General features: G+C 34.7%; 1 protein-coding gene and 1 pseudogene across 2 annotated transcripts in view; one reads left to right on the forward strand and one right to left on the reverse strand.

Moving 5' to 3' along the window:
* FANCL (FA complementation group L) overlaps positions 1–16,723 on the reverse strand; it is an 88,499-nt gene extending 71,776 nt beyond the window's left edge. For both annotated transcript variants that reach the window (XM_081833576.1, XM_006728953.3), the window contains exons 1-3: positions 16,566–16,723; positions 3,646–3,704; positions 1,507–1,567 (exon numbers count right to left, since the gene is read on the reverse strand). In XM_081833576.1, the coding sequence (XP_081689702.1) occupies positions 1,507–1,567; positions 3,646–3,704; positions 16,566–16,661 (216 nt within the window). In that variant the 5' untranslated portion in view covers positions 16,662–16,723. The remainder of the gene's footprint in view (positions 1–1,506; positions 1,568–3,645; positions 3,705–16,565) is intronic.
* LOC102732726 (small ribosomal subunit protein eS1 pseudogene) lies at positions 11,475–12,323 on the forward strand (annotated as a pseudogene).
* Positions 16,724–21,169: the final 4,446 nt, after the last annotated feature.

Raw genomic sequence — 21,169 nt, forward strand, 5'->3', positions numbered from 1 at the left:
TGTGACAGAGATTTTAGGGGCCACCAAAGCCTGAAAAATTTACTAGCTGCCTATTCACAGAAAAAGACTGCTGATTCCCCTGACCCATATTTACTAAAGTTAAAATCGATACAAGGAAAGAATAGGAATATTAGAATAAACCAAAGACAAACTAACTCTGGGTTCTATATGACCAACTGGAGGGCAGGAAGGAGATTAATAACTAATTGGGACTTTTTCTAGGAACCCTCTTGGTGAACTGGTAGAGAAAAAGTTACAGATATCATACTTAGTCTTTATTAACAAGTTTTTTCCAGGCTATTTAAATATCTCAATAGATTCATTTCTTAAACTCTCGTATACAATATAAATAGTCACACTGGATGAGGAGGAGGCAGTGGAGAGAAAACAGAGAAATAATTTAAACATCCCCCTAAAAATCTGCAGTAATTATGCTGCCAGCAATGACAGCCTACATTCTATAAATCAAATAGTTTATCTCCTATATTTCTTTGTGGTTCAGTAATGCTTTATGTGAGTGACTGTCATTGTCAGTTATCATAGATAATAACCTGCTTTTAAGATAGAAAAAATATAGGAAACCGGGAAAAACATACAAATGAATAAAGCATCAAAAGAAATGCAGTTCTACTTACATTTATTTTTCTACAAGAGGCATTGCATTATTTTTGGTTTCTTTAGTAATAGTGATTTTTTTTTTTTAAGTTTTCCTAATTTTTAAAGGAATTTTAAGGTAGAAGAACCTAAACTTTAAGAATAACTACATTGAAGCTGAGGGTAAAATGGGTGGTGATCAATAATACAAATTTTCAGGGGCACCTGGGTGGTTCATTCGGTTAAGCAGTTAAGCGTTTGCCTTCGGCTCAGGTCATGATCTCGGGGTCCTGGATCAAGCCCCACATCGGGCTCCCTGCTGAGCAGGGAGTCCGCTTCTCCCTCTCCCCATTCTCTCTCTCTCAAATAAATAAAATCTTTCAAAATAATAAAAATACAAACTTCCAGTTATAAAAAAAAGACTAATCCTGCCTGTTATATCACCTGTGCTGTATTTACATCTATGTTCATTAAGTTCCTAAGCGATCTCCACCACATCTCTTCTGTTACTAATCTAAAACTACATTCCCATTTTTGCCACAGATACTCTACAATTCCTAAATGGGTCCTGGATTTCTTCTTACTACCACTATTCAGCCTCAGCAAAAAAAAAAAAAAAAAAAAATTGCTCAAAAGTGATGGATATGGATAAGGGTGAATACATTTGAAGACCCTAAAGTCTCCAGGATGGAAATCAGTTTCAGAACAAATGCTGCCCAGAAATGTGCTGAGGATTCCAAGACAGAAAACATTTTATATAATGCGTGGATCCTTAAAATATTTAAGAGAGATGAAACCTATAAAATTCAGCAACTATTAAACCAGTCTGTTACATTCTGCAAGTAGTCCTCTAAAAAAGTTAATTTAGTAATTTCTTATCCTTGCTTAAAACAAACCTTTTAAAGGACTTACCTGTTGTACTATTTGATGGTATCCATTAAGTATTGCTCTCAGTTGCCAACTACATAATAATCTAAAATTTTAATGGAACAAAATGGTTTGTTCATTGTTCGGAATTAAAAGGAAAAAACTTATTTGTATGCTAACACAAACATGCACATACAAAGAAAAGAATGACATAAATATAATTCTGACAAGTTAATAAAATTTTTACCACTGATACTGTTGAAAGTCTTGTCTTCAAACTGTCAGTACTAATTTTATTTCAAAATATAAATAACTGCAATCAGTAAATGACATGCAAACAGTAAATCTTTTTTTTTTTTTTTTAAACATATCCAAAGCAGTATTTTCTACTGAACTAGATTCTTCTCTAGGGTAGGTTAAATAAACAAACAGTTTTGATCATAATATACAGAACTTGTATTTGAGAAAGCATATCTAGCACTATAATCTCCAAATTCAAGATTAATGTAAAAGATACTTTTAATTGTGTAAGTAGTAGTTAGTGCTCATCTATCCACTGGCTCACCTCAGCTGTGCTCTCAATATTGCTTAAGTAAGTATAACTCTTCTAAGAATTGCTTTTCCCTATCTGGAAGTAGGAAGCCCCTCTGATTCCCCAATTACAGCCCTTTCAGACCACCATGACTCTCTTCCATTTTTGCTATGCTACCCCCATTTCCACCCCTATTTTCTCTCTTAATGGCAAAGTAGTTCATTTAACTGCCCGTGGGAAAACTCCCTCTCCAAATGTACTTTCCATCCCTTGCCACCAACCTGGTCATATCAATTCATTAATCATCACTTTATTGTGATATTCTTATTTTCTGCTAGTTTTTTCAACAGAATATATTAACTTGCTCAAGCAAATCTCAAAAAAAAAAAGATCATTATAACTCTTCCTTGACTGCATACCCTTCTCTACCACTCCTTTTCTTCAAAATAGTTGATCCTTGAACAACACAGATCTTACACACAGATTATGTATCTTTATTGAAATACAGTACTGCAAATGTGTTTCCTCCTATGATTTTCTTAATACATTTTCTCTAGCTTGCTTTAAGAATAGTCTATAATACAACATACAGCATGCAAGTGTTAAACAGTTTGTTCATGTTATCAGTAAGGCTTCTGGTCAATAGCACGCTATTAAATTTTTGCAGTCAAAAGTTACATGCAAATTTTCAAGTGCATGAAGGGTCAGTGCCCTTGACCCCTAGGCTCTTCAAGGGTCAATTGTAGTTTATACTGTTTACTTTTCCTTTCTACTCACCCACTCCAAAACCCAATACAACCTGGCTTCTGCCAATACATGAAACCTAATTTAACCTGATCCCTCTGCAATACTCAGCACTAGGAACCATTTCCTCATTAAGCCTCTATTTGGCTTCAGCAACAACTGTCCAGACTTTCCTCTTACTTCTTTGGTCAGTCCTTAGTCTTCCAAGTTCCTCTTTATCAGTTCTTTACATGTTGGTATACTCTCAAGTCCTGTAAATGTTGGCTTTCTCTTTTCACCCCACACTTGCAGACACTGGAAAGTATCCATACTCATACTCACAGCCCCAAATCCCATGCCTACTGTGATTCCATGTCTCACACTTGAGTTCCACACGAATACATTAAACATCTCCTTTTGATATTTCAAACCTAGTATGTCTTAAAATGGTGGCTCTCCTACTTCTCCACTGTGACCTGTTCTCTAGCTTAGTGATCTGAGCCAGGAACTAACTTTTAATCAGTCACAAAATCCTGTCAATTCTACTAATAAATGTCTCTGGATTCTTCCTCCACTCTTCTCCAAGATGCTTAAGAGCAGAAAAGAATTTCTAGGTGCTACCTAATTTCCAGTCTCATCTCTTGACATTCCTTAATGGGTTATCTGTACCAACAGATATCTTACACAATTGCTACTTATGTAAGCTTTAAAAGGAAAAATAAATTAGAAAATTCGTGTGTTACCTTTGGAAAGTACTTCAGCACAATGGAAAACTTACAAATGTACACTGATTTGGAAAAACTGGAAATGTTTGTGGTTGACTAATAAGCACTTTAGGCAAAACTCTTAATGGTTAGAATAAGCTTTTACCAAATTAGCTGACTGCACATCCCACCAAGATGCATGTATATAACAAAACACTACATCACCTTGCATTCTTCATTTGTAAATCTTCAGGCAACACTATTCTAAGGTGAAAATCACGTCCCTGTGGAAAATGTTGAAAAAGTTCACTCAAATTTTCATCTTTCACAATGTTAAGAAAAAGTTAAACAAAATCACATAGAAAAGGAAATGTTTTCCTTTATTTTCTAAAAGGTATCAACTTTATCCAAGTCTTTACATTTGTTAAAATATATGCAATAGAATATTGCATTTGAAGGAAAATAATGTAAAAATGTCAGAAACTTTGTAATCATTGGGAAACCAAAACAAAGACTTCATTTTTTAAAGAGAATCAATTCACAGAACACAAGAAATATTAAGAAACTATTAGTGCGAACATAAATTTAAATATTTCTTACAAAGTAAACTTGTGAAAAAAAAATTCTTTTAATAGCTCTATGGAAGAAAAAAATTAGTGTAAAATAAGAAATATATAATACATCACAGACTTCATATTTTCAATTTCCTCATTTTAATAAAATGAAAAATATATTTAGTTCCATAATCTGAACACACAGACATGAAAGAAATATTTTCAAAAAACAGAATATTTAATTCTCCCACATTCATGGGCCTTTAATAAATAAAATTACTAATACTTATTTAAATTTAAATATTTACTAGCTATACATTTGAATATACCAAATTTTACTCAAGAGTCCTTCTAAGGAAAGAACTGTTCTTTGAGAAATACATTCAGTTTCACTTTATTGAGAAAGTAAATGGGTAAGCAGCTTAAACTTTATATCTTAAATAGGATAATACACATGATCTGAGCAAAGATAAACAGAAAAAGACAAACAGAAATATAATCTTTTACTCCAACAATATAAAATGAAGAAGAGTAATAAAATTCTCGAAAAATAATCACCATGAGAATTTTAGCACAGGCTCCCTCAAAGCAGATTCAAAACTAAAGGAACACAATTAAATGTACCCCATAACCTTTACTTTCATGATAATATTACAGTTCTGACTTTCATTACATTTAAATGTCCTTTAAAAAAATGAAACAAAATGTACTACTGACCTTTTCAAAAGGTCAAGTAACAATAATTCACTATTTCATTAAAGCACTAGAAGGTATTATGTAGTAACTTTAACCTAACTTTATAGACATCCCACACATAGGTGTAAGAACAATCTGGAATTCAGAATTTACATGAAAAATAGTATAACTACTCTACTGATCTGTTACCTGAAAGGATAAAATTCCAAAGACCCTTATTTGCAAAATCCAGCCATTTTAAAAGGTCAAATGCTATGTTACATGCCATAATATTTTTCAGATTCAAGAAAATGTCCAAAATTAGCTTTTTTAATTAAAGTATATAAAAAATGTTAATTGCTCTCAAGAAGCAAGTCTTCCAGGTTGTACGGAACAAAGTACTGACAGTTGCCTAAGTCTGACTCTCTCCATACATCCTCCCAAATAGATCAATATTAAGAACATCTAAAACAGGGGGCGCCTGGGTGGCTCAGTTGTTGAGCATCTGCCTTCGGCTCAGGTCATGATCCCGGGATTCTGGGATCGAGTCCCACATCGGGCTCCCTGATCGGCGGGAAGCCTGCTTCTCCCTCTCCCACTGCTTATGTTCCCTCTCTCGCTGTGTCTCTCTCTGTCAAATAAATAAAATCTTAAAAAAAAAAAAAAAAAAAAGAACATCTAAAACAGGAGTGGCTCAGTTGGTTAAGCATCCAACTCTTGGTTTGAGCTCAGGTCATTATCTCAGGGTCATGAGATCAAGCCCCACGTTGGGCTCCATGCTCAGCACAGAGTCTGCTTGAGATTCTCTCCTCTCCCTTCCCCTTCCCCTCCCCCTACTCTCTCTAAAATAAGTCTTAAAAAAAACTAAAACCACAAAATACCCATGTCTCCAGCAAAATCAGAAAATAGAGAACACTATAAACTTCAAACTACCTGTAGGAAGAAAAACATAAACCACTTTCCAGTGGTTTTCACTCTGGGGCTTCCATACAAAATCCTTTTAAAAGAACTATGGGTTTCAGGAAAAAAGTGCATGGAAGAGAGAAGAGGGGACTGAACTATGTGTTAAGATAATTAATAAAGAGTTTCGTAGGTCAGAGCACTGACTACAGTGAGGGGGCTTAATATAAACACAAAGCTCAAGAAGCTCACCTTGATAAAGAAATACACAAGTAGAAGCGGATAAAAAGGCAGGTAGAGAAATCCTTTGGAAACTGGGTGTTAGGAGGAAAAAATAAGAGTGGGAAACTGAGGATCTTATATAGCAATATAAAAACACTCAACTCCTCCCTCAGCACTACTTAAAAAATTATCCATTAAACTGCACTTTGCTTTACCTACAGAAGAAAGTATTCTTAAACTAGGAATTTTATAAACTACTGCCAACAACCAAATTCACAAAGATACTGTTTTCATCAATGCCAAGCTACTATGAGTCAAATAAGAATAAAAGAAAACATTTCAAGTGATGATGATGCCCCATGCAAACAAAAAAAACACAAGGCATAAACAAATTACAATACTGAATTATATTATCATTAGTAAGCATTTGTACCCAGACTCAGAAATTTAAAAAAACTATGAACAGAAATTATAAGGAAAAAAAATTTAGTTCAGAAAAAAGAATATTAGAATATAAAAATAAATAAGTGCTCAAGGAAGAATAGAGTCAAATAAAAATTTCAAAAGAGGCAGTGTGCCTGGATAGCTCAGGTGGTAGAGCACGTGCCTCTTGATCTCAGAGCTGTGAGTTTGAGCCCAAGTTGGGGGTAGACAATATTTAAAATAAAATGGTTAAAAGTGGCAAATATCATGTGTACTTTACCCCAATAAAATTTTTTAAGATTTATTTTAGAGAGAGAAAGAGGGAGGGACAGAAGGAGAGAGAGAAAGTCCTAAGCAGATTCTGTGCTAAGTGCAGAACCCAATGCAGGGCTTGATCCCATGACCCTGAAATCATGACCTGAGCCAAAACCAAGAGTTGGACACTTAACAGACCATGACAGCCAGATGCCACCCCCAATAAAAGATTTTTTTAAATTTCATAAGGGCAAAGAAAAAGCTAGAAAATTACCAAATGAGGGGGAAAAAAAAAAAAAACATCAGAGAAAAGCAGTTGAAGTAAAAACAGGTAAAGAAAATCCAATAAACAAAGAATTGGAAACCTTGAAATGGAAAACAAAATAGAAGAATATTTTAAATTATAATCTAAGAATACTTCCTGGAAATTTACATAATGAAAAGAACAACTGAACACATGAGAAATGAGTCCCAACAATCCACTCTGAAATGTATCTTAATATGCAGACTTTAAAGTCCAAAGCTTATGAGACCAAATAAAAATGGGAAATAGAATAAAAGTAGCATCACACTTCTCAAAGCAAGATTTAAAAAAAACAACAACAGAATAGAACTTTTAAGAAACAGGATTTCTTCTTCTAGCTCTGATGGAATAACAGTTGCAGAATTTACCTTCCCACATTAACTAAAAACTGGACAAAATATATGAAACAATGATGTTCAGACATAAAATAGGCAGCAAAAAACAGCAAAAAACAGAGACTACTGAAAGAAGGGAAGCAAATGAGAAAATCTTTATAATTATCCTGTCTTACTACCTGGAGAATTTTCAGGCTTCAGAGCAAGGATGGAGAACCAAATGGAAGCTGACAATTCTCCCTGATCTGAGAAAAGAGCTTTGCGTTCACGCTCTCTGTCAAATAAATGAATAAAATCTTTAAAAAAAAATACTCTGAAGAATACTGCCTAAGTGGTAGAGCTAAATTAATCTAGGCTAAAATCTGTTTTGACTCTGCCTAACAAAACTTAGAAGCAAACTATGAAAAGCTTAAACTGTTTCCAAATAATTTAACTACAGCTTAGAATAAATCAAGAATATTTAAGAGAATAAAATTATCTAGCACACAATAGTTGGAATGCACAGTGTCTGGCATCCAATCAAAATATGCCAGGCATGCAAAGAAACAGGAAAATAAGATTCATAATGAAGAGAAAAAAAAAAAAAATCAAGAGAAATACAAAAATGGCAGATAGAACTACTTAAAATAATTTCAACAATGATAACTACATACGTTCAAGAAGGTAGAGAAAACCATGAGTATGCTAAATAGAACAGACCCAAATCAAAAAGATGAAAAATACATCTGAGATACTATACAGTATTAACAGCAGTTAAGTCTTGCAAAAGAAGATATTAGGGTACCTGAAGGCACAGAACATTCAAAATAAAACAGAGAAAGACACTCAAACAATGAAAAAGAACAGAACCATTAGTGAATTATGGAACAATTTTAAAATGGCCTAATATACATGTATTTTGAGTCCCCAAAACAAAGGAAGGAGAAGGAACAAAAAAAATTTGAAGAAATAATGGCTGAAGTTTTTCCCAAATTAAATGAAAATATATACTCACAAATCCAAAATGCTCCACAAACCCTATGGAGGAAAATCATGAAGAAAATTACAGCAAGGTACATCATAATCTAATTGACAAAAACCAATGAGAAAAAGAAAAATCTTAAAAGCTGTCAAAGAAAAACAACACAACACTTACAGAGGAACAAAAATAAACAGTAGACACTTCTCATAGGAAATAATGCAAGAGAATTAAGCAACATGTGTAAAGCACTAACAGGAGGGAAAAAGCAATCTAGAGTTTTATACCTACTAAAAGTATCTTTCAAAAGGCCAAACAATATGTCAGACATAAAACCACTGAAAAAATTTATCAGTACAAGACATGCACTACCAGAAATGTTAAAGGAATAACTTGAGGAAGAAAGTAAATGAAATTAAAGAGCAATGTGGCTATACAACAAAAAGTACCAGAAACAGTAAATATACAGGTAAATATGAAAGACTTTTCTTATTTTCTAAAATGTCTTTAAAAGGTTAATTGTGCCAAAACTGGACAATCTGGATACTCGATTACAACCCAAAGTATAAGATAAATATCTATGAGTCCATACTGATATAAATGACTGATTTAATAAATGAGGGAGTTAAGGAATAAACCTAACCAAAGAAGTGAAAGACCCATATTCTGAAAACTATGTAATAATGAAAGAAATTGAAGATGAGACGACCAAAGAAAGAAAAGACATTCCATCCTCAAGGACTGGAAAAACAGACATTGTTAAAATGTCTATATAGAATATACAATGGGAAAAAAGACCAACTCTTCAACAAATGGTATTGGGAAAACTGGACAGCTACATTCAAAAAGAACAAAATTGGACCACTTTCATACACCATACACAAAAATAAACTCAAAATGGATTAAAGACCTAAATGTGAAATGAAACCATTAAAATCCTAGAAGAGAACAAAGGCAGTAATTTCTCTGACATCACCCATAGCAACATTTTTCTAAATAGGTCTCCTGAGGCAAGGGAAACAAAAGCAAAAATAAACTACTGGGACTACATCAAAATAAAGACTGTGCACAGCTAAGGAAGCAAACAACAAAACTAAAAGGCAATCTACTAAATGGGAGAAGATAGTTATTTGCAAATGACATACCTAATAAAGGGTTCATATCCAAAACATAAAAAGAACTTATACAACTGAACACACACCAAAAAAAACCCCAAATAATCCAATTTAAAAATGGGCAGAAGACATGAACAGACATTTCTCCAAGACATACAGATGACTAAAACACATGAAAAGATAGATGCTCAACATCACTAATCAGGGAAATACAAACCAAAACTACAATGAGATTATCACTTCACACCTGTCAGAGTGGCTATAATCAACAACACAAGAAACAATGAGTTTTGGCGAGGATGTGGAGAAAAAGGAATGCTCTTGCACTGCGGGTGGAAATGCACACTGGTACAACCCCATTCTGGAAAACACTATGGAGGTTCCTCAGAAAGTTAAAAATAGAACTACCCTAAGATCCAATAATCACACTACTAGGTATATACCTAAAAATTACAAAAAAACTAATTCAAAGGGATACATGCACCCCTATGTTTATTATAGCATTATTTACAATAGCCAAATTTCAGAAGCAGCCCAAGTGTCCACTGATGAATGGATAAAAAAGATGTGGTACATATATACAATGGAATATTACCCAGCCATAAAAAAAGAATGAAATCTTGGCATTTGCAGCAACCTGGTTGGAACTAGTGAGTACAATGCTAAGTGAATTAAGTCAGTCAAGAAAGACAAATACCAATGATTTCACTCATATGTGTAATTTAAGAAATCAAAACAAATGAGTGAAGAAAAAAAATGGAGATGAACCAAGAAACAAACCTTTAACTACAGATAACAAAATGATGGTTACCAGAGGGGAAGTGGTGGGGGGAGGAGGGATGGGTGAAATAGGTGATGGGGATTAAAGAGTACACTTATCATGATGAGAACTGAGTAATGTATAGAATTGCTGAATCACTATATTGTACACCTGAAACTAATAAAACATTGTATATTATCCATATTGGAATTAAATTTAAAAACTTAAATAAATAAGGGAGTTAAATTAACCTTCCTAACAGAAGAATTCCAGATAAATTAGATACTCTACTTTAAAAGAGGGGGAGCATAACCCCTCACTCCTTAAGTTGGAGCAACTCATAGAGATTTCCTTCCAAAGAGTAAGTATGGAAAGGGGAGAAGAGTTAACTCTGCAGTAGAGAAATCTGACAAACACTACTTTAGCTAAGGTCAACATCAACAGTGGTAAATCATATTAATAGTTTGCTCCCTTTATATCATGTGATGAAATGATACTTAAACTCTGTAATGTAGGGATAGAAAACCCAGAAATAAACCCACTCTAAAACTGTCCTTAAAAAATAAAAGTCTCTTAATAAAGGAAGATAACTGTTTAAAAGAAAATAAAAGTGTAATGGGAGGGTTACAAGATAAATAGAAATAAAATATATGACAACAATAGCACAAAAGCCAGGGGATGGGAAATGGTATATTTTAAGATTCTTATACTATAAGTGGTATACTTGAACGTAGATTGTGGTAAATTAGAGTTGCATATTGTAAACCATAGAAAAAACACCAAAAGAGACAAAAGTGATATAGCTGATAAACCAATATTGCATATAAAATATAATCCTACTATTACTTATGTAAATCATGACAAGTTTAAGATGTATGTTAAGAACCCTAAAGCAACTAATTAAGGGGGGAAATAGCTAATAAGCTGATAGAGGAGAAAAAATGCAATTATACTACATAATGTATAATGAAAATGCAGAAAAATAGGAAAAAGATAAAAAAACAAACAAATAGGACAAATAGAAAACAAGCAGCAAGATATTAGCTTTAAACTCAACAATATCAATCATCACATTAAATGTAAATGTTCTAAACACCTCCAAGAAAAAAGCAGTGATTGTTAGATTAGATAAAAAAGCAAGGTCCAGAAGAAATCCCCTTTAAATATAAAGACACAAATAGGTATAAAATAAAGAATGGAAAAATGATTAAGCCATGCCAACACTAATCAAAAAAAAAAAAAAAAAAAGCTAGAATCACTATACTAATATCAGAAAATAGAGATTCTAGGACAAAGATTACCAGAGATAAAAAGGGTCATCTCACAGTCATTTAAAAAGAAAAAAAAAAAAAAAATCAGTTCAAGAGTGCTCAACAATCCTAAAAGTTTATGTACCTAATAAAAGAACTTCAAAATATATGAAGCAAAAACTGACAGAAATGAAAGTAGAAATTGAACAATAATTATAGTTAGAGATTTTCAATACCTCCTTTCACTAATAAAACAAGTAGACAGAAAATCAGTGAGCATATAAAAAACTCAAATAGTGCCTTTTGGCTCCCTGAGCAGCGCCATGGCGGTCGGCAAGAACAAGTGCCTTACAAAAAGCGGCAAAAAGGGAGCCAAGAAGAAAGTGGTTGATACATTTTCTAAGAAAGATTGGTATGATGTGAAAGCACCAGCTATGTTCAATATAAGAAATATTGGAAAAACATTAATCACAAAAACTCAAGGAACCAAAATCGCATCTGATGGCCTCAAGGGTCGTGTTTTTGAAGTGAGCCTTGCTGATCTGCAGAATGATGAAGGTGCATTTAGAAAATTCAAGCTAATTACTGAGGATGTTCAGGGCAAAAACTGCCTGACTAATTTCCATGGCATGGATCTTACCCGTGACAAAATGTGCTCCGTGGTCAAAAAAATGGCAGACCATGATTGAAGCTCATGTTGATGTCAAGACTACCGATGGTTATTTGCTTCGTCTATTTTGTGTTGGTTTTACTAAAAAATGTAATAATCAGATTCGGAAGACCTCTTATGCTCAGCACCAACAGGTCTGTCAAATTTGGAAAAAGATGATGGAAATCATGACCCGAGAGGTGCAAACAAATGACTTGAAAGAAGTGGTCATTCCAGACAGCATCGGAAAAGATATAGAAAAGGCTTGTCAGTCTATTTATCCACTCCATGATGTATTCGTTAGAAAAGTAAAAACACTGAAGAAGCCCAAGTTTGAATTGGGAAAGCTCATGGAGCTTCATGGTTAAGGTAGTAGTCCTGGAAAAGCTACTGGGGATGAGACCGGTGCTAAAGTTGAACGACCTGATGGATATGAGCCACCAGTCCAAGAATCTGTTTAAAAGTCAGACATTTAATGGTGACAAATAAAAAATATTTGTGATGTTTAAAAAAAAAAAAAACTTAAATGAAAACTTAAAATCTTAATTAAAAAAAAAGATTTTCATGAGAAAAATTTTTAAATCTTCTATTAACTCCTGGGTGCAAGGGATCTACAAAGTAAAATTATGTAATTACTAAAAAATGATTGATAAAACACTACATGTCAGCATATACAGCGTACTTCAAAAAAAGTGGTAAGGGGAAAATGCAGAGCCTTAAAAATTTGTATCAAAAAAAATGTGCTCTCACAACCAAATCTGGGACAATTTAAGCATCAAAATAAATAAGTAATGATTACAATCCATTAAATTATTTTTAAAACCTATGATTCCCTTCTGATACAAATAAGTGGGGAAAAAGAGAAGGTTAATCCTTATAATAAAATGACAGTAAATAAAGAAGAAATAATGGAGTTAGAAAAATCATCGTTTGGCAACACCACAGTACTAAGTGGTTCAATCAACACGCTAAAACTGGTGTGTGTACCTGAAAGTTTGATGCCTCAGAGTAGCTCTCTCAAAGTACTTATGAATTACAAAAGGAAAATCTGGCACACGCCATCTTAAAGAGGTGATGAGAGGTAACATCATCAATGAGAACCACTGACTTCATGTGCCCTATAAAGGGCACAACATTCTTTCTGTGTCAACTCTGCCGAAATTATATAACCTGAATTTAATGATGAGGAAGTATCAGTCAAACCGAAACTGAAGGACATTCTTCTTAACATCCAAACCATATTCTTAAAAAATGTCAAGTTCATAAAAAGCAAAGAGCCTAAGGAACTATTCCATATTAAAGAGCCAGGACAACTAAATGCAATGTGATACCTTACAACTAAATGCAATGTGGTATCTTATCTTACATCAGATGACAGGAGCCTGGAAAGGGGTACAACTGTTAACGGCAACATTAACAAAATTTGAAATTGGCCTCCAGATAATGGCATTATATCATGATTAAATTTCCTGATTTAGATAACTGTACTGTGGATATAAAGGAGTGTGTCCTTGTTCTCATGACATATATGCTGAAGTATTTAAGAAGAGGCACTATGCCTGCAACCTAATCTCAAAACTGTTCAGAAAAATAATGTATATATACCCACCTATATATATACACACAGAATAAAATCAAATGGGGCAAATGTAAAATGGTGAATCTGGGTAATCTTCATACATATTTGTTATTTTCTGTAAGTTTGAAATTATATACAAGACAAACACTTTTAAAGAAAATCTGTTCCATCAAACAAAACAATGTTAAATAATGTGTTTAGGTTAAGAAATCAGAATTGTAGCTACAGCAAGGGTCACAAGAACATTTCATCTAATCTCAATTCTGATGTTTACACGTTTTCGAAGAGGCTTTAGCAGACAGACACATATAAGACAAAGTACTTTACTTAAAATGCCTAAAATTAGGTATAACATGGCTCCTGATAAAAATGTAACTTAATAGCTCTTTAATTTTTCTAAACACTATCTGAAAATGAATCATGTTTTCAACTAGATAATTCAAGACTGATACTTCCAATTCGGGAAAGAAAAAGTGGATTACCTTTACTCCAGAAATAATAATGAGATTTAGCCTCTACTTTCTGTAATGGTCACAATGAATTTAAAGAAAAATGAATAAATCCATATGTACCCTCTATAACCTTTCCTTATTCACAGTGCATTCTGATTAGTTCTACATTTAATATGCTGAGGGATGCGTAAAAGTTTCATTTAGCAAGTAAATTTGATAATTCACTCAGTATTTTTTAAGATTTTATTTATTTGACAGAGAGAGACAGCGAGAGAGGGAACACAAGCAGGGGGAGTACGAGAGAGGGAAATGCTTTCCACCGAGCAGGGAGCCTGATGCAGGGCTCAATCCCAGGACGCCGGGATCATGACATGGGCCAAAGACAGACGCTTAACGACTGAGCCACCCAGGTGCCCCTTCATTCAGTATTTTTGAGAGATTACTATAGATTTTGAGTAAACTTCAAAACATATGGTAATTCCTAGGATATGGCCCCTATCCTCAAAAAGTAGTGTGCTGATGGAGTAGAGGGTGAAACAGGTAAAGTTTGTGCTTTTGTAGGCACAAACTCCCAGTCATAAAATAAATTATAGGGACGTAAAGTAGCACATGTCAACTATAGTTAATACCGTAATGCATATCTGAAAGCTGCTAAGAGACTTATATTAAAAATTCTCATCCTAAGAAGGGTGCCTGGGTGGCTCAGTCAATTAGGCGGCGTACGCTAGATTTTGGCTCAGGTCAGGATCTCAGGGCCCTGGGATCAGGCTCTAGTCCCACCTGGCACTCAGCAGGAAGTCGGCTTGAGGATTCATTCTCTCCTCTCCACTCCTCCCTGCGCTTCCGCACATGCATCCACGTGCTCGCTCTCAAATAAATCTTAAAAAAAAAAAAGTTCTCATCATAAGAAAAATTCTATAACTACATATGGTGAATTCAATGAACAACTAGATTTACTGTGATCCTTTCACGATATATACATACATAAATCATGTTGTACACCCGAAACTAATGTTGCATGTCAGTTATACTTAAAAAAAAAAAAGGCATGAAACAGGCTTCTCTTCAAAGTTAAATTATCAAGTTTTCAAATATCCAATACTCAAACACTTAAATATTTCTCAAAGTTGAAACCATTCTCTTAATCACTATAATTAAGAGTTAAATTTTACCTCCATCCCACTCTTTTAATGCTGACAATGTTTTGATGAGGATTGCTGAATGGAGTGAGTGTTAATCAAGGTAAGGTGGAGCAATGCAATTATTCATTTTCCTTTTAGAAAATAAAAATAATTCTGGGAATAGAAATTTTTACTCATCACCATATTTTTTTCAAATTATCTGGTTAATTACTAAATTTTAAATTTATTATGACAAAATTGCATAATTTGTGTTTCTATATAACTGAGTTCAAATAATTGAAAATGTGCATGTCTATTAAAAGATTCATACATATATTTCCAGAAAATAGTTCTGTTTCAATGTTAAGTTGTTTAAAAATGACCACTTTGTTTCTTTCCTCTTCCGAAATTTCTCTGTACTTCACGTAGCAAATCAAATCCTCAGGTTAGTCAGCCACGTGTTACATTTTATAGCTAAAAAGGTACTGCTGGTAATCTAACCTATTCACGACCCGTATCAAAGTTGCAAGTGGTTAATTTGAGTGTAGTTTCACTAGTTTTTCCTCAAGCAGAATCTGTTCATTTTAAAAGACGAAAGAAAGAAAGAAAGAGAAAGAGAGAAAGAGAAAGAATGAATTGTGCTGGTGAGGTAGGTGGCACGATGTTGAGTATAAAGGTCTGGGAGCAAAAATCTATACCCAAAATTCTAACCTAAGGTATCTTGGTGCAACGTAGACAGAGGAGCAAAATGCAGGAGTGAAATCTGATAGCCTCGCTTTCAGGGACTCTGGCGATCATGGACGAGTAACTCAACCTGTCCAATTTCCCACGCCCTGATTTACTTAACTATGAAGACTGAGAACGATTTCTTTTAATTCTGCCTCAAAGGGCGGAGGATTAGTGAGATAACGTGCTTGGAAAGCGCTTTGTAAACTTCAAACCGGTACACGTGTGTTACTATGTGTAATAAACTCCACCAGAGAAGCCGCCTGGACTCAGGAAAAGTAATTAATTGTGCTGTCAAGATTCCGTACAAAATATCGCTACTGGATGTGCTCAGGTACACACGACTTAATTGAGAGCCAAAAGGAGGTTTTCCTCCAAAATATATTTTTACAGGAAAAACGAATATAATTTGCACGGATTCCCTGGTGAACGGCCGGCCACCAATCTTCATGGGGCTTTGGGGAGGGGGGATGTTAGAAACAAGGTAAAAATTTGCAAAACAAACAAAAAAAACAGTTAAAGGTGGGACAGACACTGAAGCAAAAGGGAAGTTAAACTAGGAAGCGGGCGCGAGGGGGCGTGGCCCTCCGCCCCGCCCCCCGCTCCCGTCCCGCGCTGGGCTCCTCTCGCTGAGTCCCTGCTGCGACCCTGGCCCAGGCTCGCGCGCGGTAGCGAGTGACGGGTTGCGAACAACCGCAACCGTCTAAGTCCTCAAACCTCTAGTCTCCGAGGAGCCGTTACGCGCCTCCCCTCTCAATGCCCACACGGTTAAGGGCCCCTAACCGCTTCCGTAACTGACTTCCAGGGGCGGAGTTGCGCCGCGAGAGGGAGGCCCTCCTAGCAATCGAGCAACAAGCGGGCGGGTACCTGAGCCGAAATGAATCCTTCGTACACGGTTTTCGCCCGGTTCTGAGGCAGAAGCAGCGGGCACTGGCGCAACAGGCTCACTTCCATCTCCGCCATGGTTCGCCGTCTGTGGAGCCGCAGGGGGTTTATCCGCAGGCCAGGCCCCGCACATGCGCAGTCCCGCCTGCGCCCGGGCCTCCGAGGGGCGGAAACCTGGCCTTTGGCGGGAAAAAGCCTCGAAGACGCGGGGGAGTGAAATTAAGGGCTGGTGCTAATCCGGCACCTGGACTCAGGCCCAGCCAGAGTAGATGTGGCTCGGCAGGAGGCAGCATTGGAGGGAAGATTGTTCTCAGGTTCATAGATCTACCTGAACAAGATCATTCCAGCTTTGATTGTCCCAAGAACCCTTTTGGTAATTTTGTTTGATTTTATTGAAAGGCTGCTACAATTTTTGTGCAGTTGCATTTCTTCCCGCATAAAATGGGACTGCTGCAAGTTTGAGATTGCATTTCTTACAGCATAAGATGGTTTGTGGAGTCTGGGTGTTGTAGTATCTCTTTTACCCTGACCCTGCCTCAACTCCCCTTCTTCACTGTAATCAGTCTGTCTCCTCCTATTGGCCTATTCTACAGGATCTCCTGTATGCCTCAGCATACAGAATAATACATTATTCTGTATATTATACAGAATATATTATTATATAATATACTGTAATCCATTCAATATATGCAACATAATCCTATGGTTTACCAAGTTTAGTCAGATACTATTGTATTTGAGAGATGCACAAATGTATGTGTGTATACATATATATGCACACATATATCTTCAGACTCAAGTCAACACTATATTCAGTTTTGGTGCACTGCACTCACAAATATCTAAAGGCAAAACATGAGGGAAGATTGCCGATTAACTTGATGAGCCAAAGTTAATTTTTGACAACCCTTTCTATACATTTTTTTAACTCAGGAATGGTAATTATCCATTTCCTTTTACTAACAGTTGATTAAGTAACATTACTATTTACCACAAAATCATTTGATATCCCAATCAGTATTCAAATGCATTACAATTTTGAGCCCTAGTATTTGCAAAACATCATTGTAATATGCCAAGACTATGTAAAGATAATAAGACGTACTCCCATCTTTATTGCCCTCAAAATGGAATTTGACTTCTTGAAGATTAAAGTTGCACAACAACTGTTACAGTATTCTGGATACTTGGGGGAAAGCAAGGATACTACAGCAGTGGTTAGATAAAAATTACACTAAAGCAGTGGTTCTTAAAATGTGATCCTAAAACCAGTGGCATCAGTAACACCTGGGAACTTTGTAGAAATGCAAATTTTCACTCTTCTATCTCAGATCTAGGGAATCCCAAACCCTGGGAGTGAGGCCTAACCATCTGTGTTTTAACTAAGCCCTCCAGGTGATGGTGATGCACACTGAAGTTTAAGAATCTCCTCAGGGATATGACCTACACACACTCAATTATGCAACTCATTCCTTAAGGATGATACTGTGTTCAACCATCACACTCATGTTAAACTATTTACATAGATGCCCAAGCTAGATCCCTGACTAGTGGTTCTCAAAGTGTGGTCCTTGGACCAACATCATCAGCATCACCTGAAACCATGTCATCCGAGACCAGCTGAATCTCTTGGTTCTAGGAGACAAGCTCAGCAATCTATGTTTTAACAAGCGTATGTTTAACACCTCTGTGTTTTAACCAGGGATTCTGACGCAAACATTGAAAACCCATTACCCTAAACTTAGTGAAGTTATATTTTCACCTAATTCTGTTGTGCAGCTAGTTGAAAGTCACTGTACTAGTCAAATGAATAATTGTCACAGGTTTTACAGTTCTGAGCTAAGAGTTACCTAGCCACATTGTAAAAGTTTAGAAGATATTAGTACATGAATAAACAGAGTTTATTAGTGTCAAATCATTATTTAAGAGACCTTAATACAGAGATCATTTTAATTATAACAAGAGAAACTTTTTTTTAAAAAATCCTGAAAGATTAGTCCCAATTTGGGTCTGATATTAGAGAGCTGAAATTCTCTTGGCTGTTCCATGATGGTCTCAAGACCACTACTGGAGTCCTAACCATTTGAATAGATGGAAGAGCAATAATCGCTTTCCCAGAGGTCCTTTTGAGCAAGTCTTATGTCACATTGGCCATCCCATATGCAAAGGGTCTGGGAAACACAGTCTTACAGCTAAATATATTGCTTAGAATTCCGTTAGTAAGAATGAAGGAGAGAATGGTTGAGATGGGCTGCTTTCGCTTCTGCAACATTGCAAACTCCACCTGCCCCCCCAAGAAAAACAAAAAAGATTTTAAGTTTATTGGTATTGCATTATTAATGAAGTGCATACTTTATATGACAAATTTTCGTGTATGTGTACTTCTAAAGATATGGTAGTGTATTTTCCTTTTTTCAAGATGATTTTTCCTTCAAAGAGTACTAAAATTAATTTCTATTTTGTTGACTAAAGTGAACATCATCTAAAAAAGTATTAAGGGTTAAAAATCAGATGAATAAGTAACATTATAAAAAGCAATGAAGAACCAATTTTACATTTTGGAGACTTAGTGTAATCTACATAGTAATAAAATATCCTACAAATAGAATAAGGAAGCCATGAAATTACAAGTATATTTGCATCTGAAAATGTCCTTCAGCTATGAAAGATAAATAAGATATGGTTGTGGTTTGTGACATTCCTTTAAAGAATCCTTTGTTGATGGGGATAGGATTTGCTAAAATAGCAATTTTGTTTCTATTTAGTAAAAGAGAGCAAGTAAAGTAACAATGAATTATCCATAAAGTGGAAGTAGCTGATTTTATAAAATTTTGAGAAATAACTAAATTAACAAAAATAAATTAAAATTTACTCTAGGGGTGACTGGGTGGCTCAGTCAGTTAAGCATCCGACTCCTGATTTCAGCTTGGGTCATGATCTCAGTGTCCTGGGATGGAGCCCTCTGTGCGGCTCTGCACTCATTGGGGAGTCTGCTTAAGGATTCTCTCCCTCCCTCCCCTTCTGTACCTTCTCCCACACCCTCTCTTTCTCTCTCAAATAAATAAACCTTTAAAAAATAAAATAAATAAACCTTTAAAAAATAAAATAAATAAAATAAAATTCACTCTAAAATTCAGAAGTTTAGAAGTAATTTTATACATATATAATCATTTCAAAATAACAAAAACATTTTAAGTAGTACCATTCTTATTCTTTAATATCTTACCTATTTAAAGTTAATGTTAGCAGGTCTATGGGGAAACAGATATAACCATACATTGCCGATTATTATGCATAATTCACAAAATGTTCCTAAAAAGCAATCTACTTATGTACAACAGAAAACATAAAAATTATTTTCTTTTGAACAAATACCACTTCCGAGAGTATATCCCGAGAAGATAATACAAAAATGTTTAAATAGGAGACAACTTAATGTCCAATAAGTTAGAAATGGTCAAGTTATATAACAGGATAGAATGTCTAAAAGCCATTAAAATGACATATGTGAACATGCAATATTGGTACATAAAAAGTATATATGAAATCTCAGTATGTGAAAAGAGCAAAACAATGTCAAGAGAAGGAACTTACATACTTTGTTGATATTTTAAAGATAAAAGATCTTTCATTTTTCCATGTAAAGCAAATTACTTAATAGTACCATGAATTTTTTAAAAGAAGGCATTAGCAAAGATTTTTATAAATGTAAATGCTGTCCAACTTAAAATCATCTATTGAGTTAGAGGAAGCACAGTATAATGAAAAGAGAGTCAAGAAACTTCAAATGCTTGACTTTGTATAAATCACGTTATGATCTATAGGGTCCTTTGCAATTCTAGAAATGTATTTGTAAGAAATGAATGGGCTCAAAAACAATAATTACAGTTAAATATGGATTATCTGAATAACAAATGTGAAAAAAATTAACTTTGAAAATTTCATTCACATTGTCATTCCACTTAATGAGAATGTGTTTGTGAAATCTAAGGTGGAATATTGACATTGGATACTTTTACAATTTTGTCAACAATTGTAACAAGAAGATAATTTAGTCTTATTCACTTTTGGTTGGACAATAAATGCTTTCAGGAAATGATGGAAGAAAGTTACGGAACCAATTACTGCAGCAGGAGATGAAGTTCATGTTCAGTACAGAGTGAAGAGCAATAAAGAATTGAAGGAAACATCTTTACATAAGGTTTTATTATTTTGTTTGATGAATCAAAAGGATTCATCCTTTGGATGTTCATGTTCAAATTATGAACTAAACACCTTACAAATTCACATGTACATAACCTCCCTTCTGTAGGTACTTACCATTCAGAAATTATTATGTATCATCAGTTCAAAATTCAAAGCAATTTCATATACACCTATAGTCATTTCAAAATGACAAAAACATTTTAAGTTTATAAAAAATTAGCAGAATTTTTAAAATATCCTTCAAAATCTTAAGTATATAAAATTGCTCTTTACAAAATAGTTATATTCTTCAAATAGTCCATCTGAGGAGGATTCATTTTAATCTCATTTTCCTTTATAGCCTAAAATAAGTACAAAGGAAAAGATGTTGTAAAAGGAAA

This window comes from Leptonychotes weddellii, chromosome 10 (genome assembly GCF_054177405.1).
Source record: "Leptonychotes weddellii isolate Sample4059 chromosome 10, ASM5417740v2, whole genome shotgun sequence".
NCBI lineage: Eukaryota > Metazoa > Chordata > Mammalia > Carnivora > Phocidae > Leptonychotes > Leptonychotes weddellii.